Genomic DNA, 12,769 nt, shown 5'->3' on the forward strand with positions numbered 1-12,769 from the left:
GTGGATTTATACCTTGGGTCGTGTTCTCTCTGCAAATTCCTTGTTGATAACGATGATTTACCGCGTCTGGACTCCCGCTGCGATCTTATTAGCCTCATTATAATGATCGCTCCGCGAGACAATGTGCCGACGATGTATCTACACGGGACGGGGACGGGGACGTTGATCAATTGGCGAGTTTATTGCGAAATAATTGCGTAGCCATGCTGCTCCGTGCGTTTTCGCGACTCTGATATATTATTCTCGTTCGTCGAGCAGCTTATCGGCGCAGCAGGGAGGAAAGCTCGCAAGCTTGAAACTCGCGCCGCGATTTATATTTCGCGTTACGTGCGGCTGGGTTAATTGTTATCAGGCTGGTTGAGCTTGTGCTCCGTGAAGGTAGCTGCTAGATAGGCTGGTGTTTCGTGTGCTTTCCGTTGTGGGGCAAATTACGAGACGTATTCAAGGCAGGTTTTTATAATTCACCTCCCCTCTCCGCCCCACCGACTGAAATTCGTGACTACGAATTTCATGCAATTTTCCTAACTCACGAGATAACGAGGTTGGAATAACATCGTAGAATTTGGTGAAAATCCTATTATTGCGAGATTAGAATTAGCGTTTATCTAAAATCACAGGTTGTATTTTTAAAAGATAGAGGCTGCGCAAGTAAAATTAGGTCGAGTACAGAATCTCAACAAGATACGGATGACAGAAGAATGTAAGAGCTCTCCTTTAATAGTTGGCACTCTGTCGACTAATCGAAATCAATATACGGAAATACGAGGTAACGCGGGCCAACAGCAAACAAGAAGCCACTGCCAGCAACTTGGAACGAGGATCGACACCCCATAAGATCTGCAGACGCACAAATTGCCTTCCATCAACGTGTCTGTCTATCCCGTGTCTCTCCATTCCTCGAACACCATAGACTTGTCGTTAAAAACTACTTCTCCACGGCAAATTGCCAGCATTTAGCAACCACGACTCAATGGCTTTATTCTTCGTAGTAGGTGAACCTCGAAGACGTATAAGAACGAAGGGTTTCTCCAAATCCGCCCGTAACGCGTTTCGCGCAGGTATTCCAGAATATCCGGTTTTCTTAGGCCGCCACCGCAACAATTGCGAATTCCACCTCTGTTTCGTTTAATCTCACCGCGAATATTAAGGTAACCAGGCTCGCATTTATAATCGCGTAGCGTTTCCCGTGGTGTTTGGTGTTAGGCGGCCGTGCGGAGACAATAAGAGGAAACGCGGTTGCTTTATGTTGCTGGTGGTTTTGTGTTAAGGGAAGCCAGGGAGATCGATAGCGTTTAATACGTCGTGTGCTCGAATAAGGGGAACCGCCCAAGTGTGAGACGCGAAACGAATGCGAATGTATTTAATTTCTCGTTTGGTTTCGTTGGCGGGTAGCTGACGTTAATCGAGGATTAATTATTTCTGGCTTTTAACCGGGCAAAGAATATTCTGCACTAACTACGGTAGCGACATATACAGTCAGTCGCGAAAGTCACACGTCAAAGTTACGTATCGATACAATTATTGTTAACGCGTTTCTACAAAATTGAAACAAGCTGAAATATAAGGAAAATATATGCAACCCTGGAGACTTAGAAAGATAAGGTAGATGTAACATTTTTTTCGTCTGCAAGTATTTGCTAAAGGATCGAGACTTCTGTGGGGAGTCTTAACTCTGTGTTTATTGATTTTTTCTTCAATAAAATTTGAAAACGGCAGATTAGTAGAACGTTATCCGGCTCTGTATCCAGCGGAACTTTGTGTGCTTTCGCCCGGTGGCAAATGTGACTGGATTGTAAAAAGATACAAATTCTTGTGCGAACTGATATGAAAGTAGAGTAGCTCGTTACAAACTTGATTGTATTTTTCACAGAAAAGAGAATTAACTTTAGACATTTATAAAAATTTTAGCGATTAAGATATCAAAAAGATTGTGCGCCACATTGTAGATATAGATGTAATAAGGATTTCGAGTTAATCGGATGAAGAGTTTGAAAAATCGAAAAACATTGTTTCGAGAAAAGCGCGTTTAACGTTTTAGGTTAACCTTTCTCTACGATAAAAGAACGCACTCGTATTCGGTGTTATAACTAAGCCATTTTTTAGAATTTCAAAATACCATTTTAACGCGGTATTCTATACGTACGGAGCTTTAAAAAAACGCAGAAGGAAGTTTCGATTTTTTGAAGTCCACGTGGTTGCACATTGAAAAAATGAAACATTCGACTCACGAGAATTTTCCGAGTAAAATTACGTTAGAAATTGCAAAACCTTTGATTTTATCTGTACCTTAAAATGTCTTGTATTTGATGGGACGTATGCGGACTTTCGTAAGTGACTGTAGGTCGTAGAAAAATCGTGTCAGTCATCGGCTAACGAGTTCGTAACGTAGCGTGAAATAAGCGAGAAATTAGTCTTCAAGTACTACGCGTTTAATTTTGAATAGCGTTTTCGTTTCTGAATCGATTGCAAACAACGATCCACGACGAAGAATCGAGAAAGTCCAATTTTGCCGTAAATTTTCGAATACCTTACGCGTCTCAAATATCGAATTCTCCTTAACGGGGAAATATTTCTTCCCACTTTATAATCTTGGTAAAATACCTCGGAGAAAATATTCGAGAACATTTCTAGTCCCTTACGTAAGATGCTCCGCTGCATGAAACTTTAAAGTAGGTTATCAGGTAATCTCGTTGCTTTCTATTCATATTCCATTGTTTCTTCGATATCTGGTGAAAAGGGCGACGAAAGTTTCCACGTAACTTGCTCCCTGATCGCTTTCCATCCCAGTTCTTTCCCGTTCCACCGCCTGTTTCGAAACTTTCTTTTACAGAAGGATCGATGAAACGGTGGGAAAGTCGTGTCATTAATTTTTCCGTCTGTTTCCTCGGAGCGGTAGGGTCGAACAAACAGGCAAATATTTTTCCTAACGCGTCGCCTCTACCCCCTTTCCTCGTTGCTTCGGCGAACGAGACTTCCGCTTAGTTCTCTTTGAAGCGGCGAATAAAAGTTGCAGCTGCAATTTGCAGGGGCCGATATCGTTCGTCGAACGCGATTCGCTTTGTTAAACGAATCGTTCCAGTTCGTTCGAGTTCATCGCAATAATCAACCAAGTTCTTTCCATTTCAAACGAGATATCTTTAATTATTTTGTCGGTTTCTCGTTAACCGTTTGGTTAACATCGAGTCTCTTTTCAATGATCGAGACACGGACTTTCCTTGAGGGATAAATCATGAGAATTAAAGGGTCGTACGGGGGTTTAGGTCGTTTTTGCTCTCGCGGATTTCCCGGGCGAACTACCCCCATTTTGTCACGGTCTGTCGATAGCAGCTCGTCTGAGTAAGGGAAACATCCCCTGTCTTTCGTGCACCGAACGATTTCATCATGGATCTCGTAAAACGGCGACGCTCGTTACTGTCCTCCATATTTTCGAAAATTTATTTCCCACGTTTTTACGCAGTCGTTCGTTTTAAATCGAACGATTTTTCGAATCCCCTTTTCTTCCGACCATCTTTTATCCTTTTATATATATATATCTCTCTTTTTTTATCGTATTTCTATTTCTCTACCAATTCCAATTGCAATTACGAATTCTATCTTCCGATAGTTAGGTAGTTGCAAGTTTCGTAATTTCTTTCGAAATCTTTTCGGAAACTCGAATGCCATCGAATGCTATAAGAAGTGAGATTTTTAGCGTCGTGTTTGTAAAACGAATCGTATAAAATATTTCGCGTCCGATCAAGTGGATTTCGTTTGTTCCGCGAACGAACACATTGTGTTTCCACGATTCCATTAACATTGGCGTCGTACGATCAGAGGCTCGTACGGTCTACTCTGCCAAGGGTTAAATCGCGTGGAACCCGTGCCACCAGCTCGGAATTATTTACGGCAAATGGCGGAACGATGTCGCGTGGTCATCGCGCCGGCGGCTTGTCGCCTCGATTAATCTATGACATTTCCGATTTTGGTGCCATTATTGAAGAAGTTGGAAATTGGACGATACAGGACACCAGATGTTATATGGCGAATTATTGCCGTTTATAACTGAAATGGAAGATGAAAAGGCAATTATTCGACAAGACGCTGTTTATACAATCGCCACTAGAGAAAAGTGGTTTGAAAATTTTCGAATGGAATTATCAATGGCCAGCATTGACCTCTTTACGATCAGGAAAATCCAGCTATAGAAGGTGTCTTCGAGCTTAAAAAAGAATAAAATCCGCGTGGATGGATATTCAAAACGGAGCTTTAAACGAGTTAGTGGATAGCGTACTTAATAAATTAGTAGGAGTAATCAATAGTAACAAAACTAACATTGAGTTTATATTTTTTCACATGGCAAAGCACAAGTTTAAAAGGAAATTTAATTGCCTGCAGACTTGAAAGAAAGAAAATTTGTGTTTGTTGTATCTGTCGGAGATGTAGGGACATCGGGCCTTTCTTTTGGAATTTTGGCAAGATCCCCAATACTTTGGTCTAAACTATTTATCATAGCTGTACTTAAATAATAGAACCTAGAAGTAGTTGTTGCGATACGATCTGATTACGTTTGCCCGAGATTCGTGACAGTGGGCTTGGGCTCGAGGTGACACAACTGGTCGCCGAACGTAGCCACGGTCACGGGATGAACGTTTTTACTTAACAGTAGAAGTACCAATATCGAGAGACACACGCTGTATTAACGAACAAGCCCCGGGCAGGAGCAATGACGGCTCTACGCGGATCTGTCTAGTAACGGCGCCTGGAATTTTGTCGATATCCCCGGTCATATGCAATTGACAAATGTGATCGTATCAGTCTTTTATTCTTGTGATCACCTTGGAGAGTTTACACACGTCGTCTTGTCAGTCAGTCAGAAAGATACCGAGCGTCACAGCTAACGTCACTTTGCGTTTCAAAATATATTCAATTGTACAAAGAGTTTTCCCGTTGACCGTGGATTCGTTTGAACCTAAGAACATTGTCTTTACATTAAGAGTGTCTAATTACCAGGTTAAATTGTTAAACCCTGTTGAATCAACACTTGTACATATAGTTGTAAATATTATCTCCATTGAACAACTACGATGGCTTGTCCTAATGAAGACACGCAACACGCCCCTAAGACTAACGCCAACCCGACAAACCCGACATATCTTTAGTTTTGTTTTATAGTATAATACGAAACTACCATATACAAACGGTTCTGTCATTATTACGAAAAATCTAAAAATAGAGTTGAATTTATAATTATTCACGACACTATGTATATACAAAATAGAATACATAGAATAGAAAAGAAGAGAAAAGTAGACGTAAAAGTTTAAACTGACAATAAATAATTACAGTATAGATCCAAAAGTGTATCTAAAGGACTTTGACGATTGACCAAACATGTCAATATCACGATAGGCAGAGCCAGTCGTTGGTCTTAGATATTTAATGGATAGACAATCGATTTATATAGTTAAAATATCCGTATGTAACAAGGAATAATTCTTAATCGTCTTGGTACATTCAGAGACCATAATTGAATGGTTTCAACAAAAGATATGATCTCTGACTATTTTACTTTGTTAGAATTTAATCTCGGAATTAAGATTAATAATCTGTGGAAGACACGATGTTTGTGTTGAAATAATATTATGTGATATTTATTAAACAATTATTACAGGGAATATAAGTGAGTATTGTGGAATGTAGACAGTTGCCTAGTTATTCTCAGACTGAGTGGCTTAGTGACCCATGGCCCTTGAAAAGGTTTTGAACCCCACTCTCTATGCAGTAATGAGTGTGACCTGTGTAGATGCTGTGTGGCGTCACATGTGCCACGGAACCTTCTAGCTTCTCGACGTGCCCAATGTTCCATCCATATCCTTACGCTTCTTCCGCCGAATTCTCGAAACAGCAAGCACGCGCTAGCCACCGTGGTACATCTCACGAACGCACGCTAGTGGGGATATCGCTGGGCAACGAAGGCAAGAATCCGTTCGATCAATCACCTCATCTGTATGCGATTAATATCGTTGTATTCCAACATACTTGAAACATATTGTAGTAAAGGGGGAAAACTCTGGGTAATTAAGAAGGTCTGCTTGACCATGGGACATGGGTGTGCCAGATATACCAGAGCCAGGATATAAAAGGTAATCGATAGTTAGTTAGTTGAGGGGCTCTTTAGTAATAAGATAGGCTAGACATCCTGCATACCACGGTCATCGAAACAATAACCAAATAGTAACGGAATAGGCGTCTCTGAGATACACCAGACGACAACCCCTCCAGAGGGACTAAAACCACAGTATAAAAACCCTCCAAAATAAGCGCTCGGCTCAGTCCGTTAAAACATTTTGACCCAGTCTCTTGTAACACTTTGAATCATTCTGTAACACTTTGAACCGTCACTCGGTTGGATTTGCATAGTAAATTCTATTTTCATATACAAAGTCCAATTTCTTCACCTTATTCGTGAAACGCTCGAACTGCGACGCGAGGAGATCACCGGCGATCTATCGGTTTCGTGATTTATTGTGTCTCCGACGTGATATCAGCGTTGTCGAAGTGTGTGACGAGACGAGTCAGTGACGAATGATTTGTTTTTTATTTGGAAGAATTTTACAATCAATTCTCATTGAGAATTACAAGTAAATTATTCTGGCGTGGTACTATAACGTGAATAATAAGTGTTTATCGTACGTTTGATTCTAGCTGAATCTAATGTTTAAATCTAGAGGGTACTGTCTTTTTAACCTGCGGATCTGATCCGTCGTGTCAAGTAATTGAGTAACTAGTAGGTTTTGGTGGTTGTTAATCCTTATGTTATATCTATTACCGAATTTGCATATTTCTTCTTTGATTGTAGGTATCTTAAGGTTGCGATGTATTGGACGAATTACGTGCATATGGACTGACGGTGCATCGTACTTGATTTTGTGTTGGTGTGATATTGAAATAAATCATACCGTTAGCAAACCTACTAACACACTAATATCCTATTTCCTATAATATTTTTATCTTTACTCACGAATACGACATCGAACGTTATTCTTCTATCGCTCATTGTCCGAAGATTTCAATTACTAAGAATTTCATCGTACGTAGTCTAGTCGTGAGAGTGGAAAAGGACTTGCGAAATGGACATTACGTTTCGCAGCTAGTTTGGGAAATATACGTTTTCTTGCCGTGAAAGGGTAACGTTTGCGCCACGCGGAACTCGATTATAGTCGAACGTAACGAAACGAGTGGGCCGCGAGGGTCGGGATAAACAAATACAGAGGAAAAATAACGGAGATTGGAGAAAAGGGGTCTAACGAAGCAGAAACTCTTTGGAGTCTGCTGCAATCACGATAGAGAAAGGGAGGACGGTCGCGTTTTGAGTTGCTGGCTTTTGAAACGAGGTTCGATCGCGGCCTCCGTAGGAACAATGAGAGGATCGGTTACTGCATTCAGTCGTCGTGACAATGAGTCGACCGAAATGTTCGTGGCATGGAAAAGGTCGAAAGAGGTGCGATTGTATCTGCCCCGGGGACCGTTCTCCTCCGTGAAAACCGACGAATCTCCGACTAATTATTGTTTCGATTCGGTGAAAAAGGCCGAAGGTCGCGAGTCTTTTCGTCATTCAGTCTCTACGTGGCGAGAATCAATTTGAATCTCGGGGACCTGGACGATTGTCTGGTTCGTTTCGAACGAATTCGATTCGATCGTTAAAATTCTGAATGCACGTATACGACGACAATGTTCTTGGTATCCATCCGTAATTTTAGTAGTTCTCGTTTATACGAGTGGCGATATTTCATTCTCGCGAGCTAACTCGATTCTATTGGAAGACCGAAGAGCGCTTTAAAGTAGAAGCAACTGCAAGTGCAACGTTAATCTCGAACGTTAAACTGGTTCTGCTACTTAGTTGCCGACCAGGCTTTTTAAAGGGATTTAATGCCTCGGATTCTCGAGAATTTTTCATTCTTGCAAGTTAATTCGATTCAGTGCAAGAGCCGGAAATTTCTTTATAACGATCTTAATCCTAACTCCGCTGTCATTTAACCTTGCTACGATCATTGAATTTTTACGCTCCAATCTTATTCCGGTAAACGCTTTTAACGTTTTAAGAGAACGTTAGAAAAAATTACGATGCAGAATCGCCGTACAACGGTAACATTGTCGTTTATATTCTTTCGTATCTTGCTGAAACTTGATATATCTTTCAACGCAATAGAAAAGTACGATCGGCTCGGGATAACGCGACAAAAGGACGCAGCAAAGTCAACGGTAAATCGTCCGTGTCGTCCTCGTTCGTACGAAATAACTTTTCCTTAATTTTTTACCGTATTTTATTACGACGTAATTGTATCGTACGACGAGACACGCAACAGTTATCCAAAGTTTCGTCGGTGAAACTTGAGGAGCCGCAGGCGTCGCGAGAGAAAGCTCGATCACGGTCTAACTCGATTTTCAGTCGGGTCTGATCGCTTCCGGCGGCGTTTAACTCGATCCACTGTGGGGGACACGCGACTTGCTGGAAGTCAGCGAACAAAAGTAGGGACACGGCTAGAGGTTAGCTTGGTGTATTCGATCGAAAGCTTGGTTACTCACGAGAACATTGTCGTGGTTCGTCGCTGCCGTCGCCGCAGTCGTCGACGACGTTGCACACCTTGTTGAGGGCGACGCAGCGCCCGTTGTTGCATTGGAACTCGCTTTGCCGACAGGAAAGCACCGCCGTCGCCATTAGAACGCAGACGAACACCGGCCAGTGCGTGTCTGAAACATGGGAAATTAGTGTTTTAAAAATAATGCACGTCGATCAAAGGGAATATTCTTTTTTTATTTGGAAGAATTTTACAATCAATTCTCATTGAGAATTATAATTAAATTATTCTGGCGCGGTACTATGTCGTGTTCAATAAGTGTTTATCGTATGTTTGATTCTAGTTGAATCTAATGCTTAAATCTAAAGGATCTGATACGTCGTGTCAAGCAATTGAGTAATTAGTGGGTTTTGGCGATTATTAATTCTTATGTTATGTCTATTAATGAATTTGCATATTTCTTCTTTAACTGTGGGTATCTTAAGGTCGCGATGCATTGTTTCGTTGGCAACATACCAAGGTGCATCTATTAAGGATCTTAGAGTTTTCGATTGGAATCGTTGAAGAATTTCTATGTTGGAATTACTCGCTGTTCCCCATAGTTGGATCCCATAGGTCCAAACAGGTTTTAGTGTGGCCTTGTGTAGCATTATTTTACTCTGCGCGCTTAAGTTGGAACGTCTGCCAACAAAGCAAATATCGCAATGAGAAATCAGAAGAGTGAGAGAATTGCGAATTCCGTGGAGATTCTCGTTCTTCTTTAACTTTCTTACTTTTTAAACTCGAAACTTTGGAATAAACTTTTACGGTGATCTCTTTGGCTTTATTTTACCGCTTTGGAATGCTGGTATTTCGTTGGATTAGAAAATTAACTCTCTCTTTCTTTCTTGCGAGAGAATTTTCCGTCGAATTACTCTTTTTAGACAAAATTCTTCAATTTTTGCCTGCTCTCTGTGAAATTTATATGGCTCCGTTATCGATCTGTAAAATCCTCAGTGATGAACGTTTGAAGGAACTTAGTTCTGAGAGAGAAGGAAAGTGAAAGAATGGAATATTTACGTTAGCATTTTTAGACAAACTTAACGTTGCTTGCGTAGCACGCAGCGTTTCAAACGGCGAGAATCGAAACGGTTGTTTACGTGACAGAGGAAATACCGGCTGGCAAGCAAACAAACGCATTCGTCTTGGCAGTTACGGTGGAAAACGCGTGAAATTTATCATTCGTCCGTGACACGTGTTCGCCTCCCTCTGTCAAACATCTCTCGGTCGAATCTCGAATTGATTTAACCGGTTTGTAACGTTGGTACTTGAAGATGTCGAAGGAGGGAATAAGACGAACGATTTGTCCGTTTGATCGACAGCGAAATGGATGCCGAATGATTTATTCTTCAGGGAATTCCACGTCTGCGCGATTCCATTGAGTCGTCGGTCGTCCGAAAATAGACGGGCGTCTTAGGTTTCAAGAAAATGTCTGGAAAAATTGGAGAATTCAAGGCGTATCGGGTTTCACCTCGGATAGAAGTAAAGCAAAAGTTTTTCTTTTAAACGGTTAATATATCGGTTTGTCCGCGTTCTTATTACAAATCTTTATGAAACAACGAAACGTTTTAACGATTATACTGCTCTTTGTTGAATAGGAGAGAGAATTTAGAAGAGAAAACAGGTTATATTTTTTTAACGAGATAACGTTGAATGGCTCACATATCCAAGAAATTTCGTATCGTAGCTGGAACGTTCATCTCGTTGTTGTTTCTTCCGATTTGTACAAAATTTATTCGAAAGACGCACACGCGAAACGAGATACTCTAGAAACTCGTAGAGTTTATTTAACACGTTGACTGCCACGCGTGTTTTCAAAGAAATCTCCGTCAGGCCACGCGTACAGCAGTACCAAGCGTTCTCTGCTAGGTGCTCCCATCGATATTTTAGTAATGCGAATCGCTCAAGCGGTGGTCTCAGGAATGATCTTTCGTTTCGTTTGTTCGCAACATTAAAACCACTAGCTGTTGTTGAATATAACGAAGCAAAGTGTGGTATAGATTATTCCGACCAAATGGTTTCTTATGCCACCACAATTAGGAAAGGAATCAAATGGTACGGAAAACTTGGCATTCGATTCTTTCTGGGAATTTCTGTTGTAAACGCTTCGGTGGTTTACAAAATTGCAACAAGGAAAAATATAAATATTAGAATATTTGGACGATTATTAGTTGCAAAATTATTCGGGTTGTCTGAAAATACAAAAAATCCTTGTCTTCGACGGAGTCGGCATAATATCGTCGTTGGGAAAAACTATTCCGGAAGAAGCATTAGACGCGCATGCAAACTATGTTATGCGAATAAAAGACGTCGAATGGACCGAACAGAGGCAGAAAAGAATTTGAAGAAAACAACAACTTATTGTCCAAATTGTCCCGACCAACTTCAGCTATGTATAGAATGCTTTAAAGTTTTACATTCTAAATAATTGTTTTAATAAACCATTTTCGTATTTTTATTTTATAACAACTCAACTATTACTACAATTAATTATTAATTAACAATTTATTATTATGGAATATCTTTTCAAATACCTACGACGATCCTTCGAAAGTAGTCAAATAAGCGACACCCGAATATGGGTTACGTGGCCCGACCAGAAACTTTGCCGACACCCGAATACGGGTGTCGTGGCGGTCAACGTGTTAAAGGAATTCAATTCAGCGGATGAAACGATAGATGGCGCAAAGTCTATTTATCGCCAAATCTTTCTTAACTTTCGCTACGGCTATCCCAAGTAACCCGATACTAGATACGTACGAAGTAAGAGATTATAGAAGAAAGTTTTCGTGGATCAACGACTATGGTCGTCGTTTCCCGACGAAACAATCCTGGCTCGAATTCTGTCTAGCACACGGGTTTCCATTTTACTCGGAATTCAATCTTCACAGTGTCTTTTTCTTTTATTTGCCATAGGATTTTTGCTTTCTATTTTGCAAACGTGGGAAAGAGCAAGTAACGGAAGCAGGTCAAGCTTTTGGAGAGTGTGTTTCGTGGAATTAGAGGAGCAAGCGGAAGTGGAGGGAAAGGAGGGAATCGATAAGGAACGGATATCGAGGCACGTCCTCTCGATTTCCGGCATTGGCTGAACGCGACGACGTCGTCGATCCGACCAGGTCCACATACCCTCGGACCTTATCCAGCAGACGCTCGTTTTCTCCCCGACTTCTGACTACCTGGTCACGTATCCGGTATCCACGCTTCTTCACGTACGGAGAACTCGTCGAATTAATTCCCAGTAGCTTGTTACCAAGTCCCCCTTCCCATCGAAAAAATCTGGGTTGCCCCATCTTTTTAGAAAGCTCGTAACGTCGTTCGACGTTTTTTCTTTCCGCTCGTTCGTTAACGAAGGTTCGTCAGTTGTATGAAACAAAGTCCTCGAAATTGTAAATCGTTTATTAAGCTTCGGACCGAGGTTTCTCTTTTTATTACAGTATTCGAAAGTTTATCCACCTATTACGTACGTACCGTGTACGTACGTTTTATATGCTGTACGAAACATTTTTCGATATTTCACTAGTGCCGTTATGAGATTCGGCTAACACGATTATATCGATGAAGTAGGAAGGTCGTCTGAAAATTTCGATGGAAATTAAACACTCAATTACCGATAAATCTCGATATTCAGTAGCGCCATTTTCAACACTTGTTACTCGTTTAATAATTGTTCACGCTGTGTGATGGTTTCTTGTTAAACGGATGTTTGCAGTAAGTATTTTGTAATTTGTCCGATCGCTTTGAAATTCATCGATACAATTGTAACGGCACTCGACAACAAGGACTTTGCAACAGTTTCGTCGGTACAAAGTATATCACCGAAGCGTAAGTGCCGATCCTTACGGTCCTTCCGGCGAATACTTGGAGGAAGGCGTACGTGGCAACGGTTGCAGACGCCTAACGAACGCGTGCGTAGTGAGGATATCGAGAGGCGACAAAAAAGAAACGAATCGGATTGAGAAAACAGTTGAGTTGTGACCGAGAAGCGAGACTGAGCAGTCGAAATCGAGAGTTGGACGTAAAGATTTGAAAACGAGAATTGTTAATGAATATATACTATTGAAAAGAAGCCCTATATATCTTTGACACTCTACACGTCCTACAGAAACCACCTGAGTCTCGATGCTGATGAAATTTAAAAATGCACAGCACGTACTTTCGTTCCGATACTTTTG

General features: G+C 41.1%; 1 protein-coding gene across 3 annotated transcripts in view; it reads right to left on the minus strand.

Moving 5' to 3' along the window:
- LOC138178377 (uncharacterized) overlaps window positions 1–12,769 on the minus strand; it is a 193,291-nt gene that overhangs the window by 48,438 nt on the left and 132,084 nt on the right. For all 3 annotated transcript variants that reach the window (XM_069110173.1, XM_069110174.1, XM_069110172.1), the window contains one exon: window positions 8,566–8,730. In XM_069110173.1, the coding sequence (XP_068966274.1) occupies window positions 8,566–8,730 (165 nt within the window). The remainder of the gene's footprint in view (window positions 1–8,565; window positions 8,731–12,769) is intronic.

Source organism: Bombus flavifrons, chromosome 3, assembly GCF_040668555.2.
Source record: "Bombus flavifrons isolate JBK064 chromosome 3, iyBomFlav1_principal, whole genome shotgun sequence".
In the NCBI taxonomy this organism is placed as follows: domain Eukaryota; kingdom Metazoa; phylum Arthropoda; class Insecta; order Hymenoptera; family Apidae; genus Bombus; species Bombus flavifrons.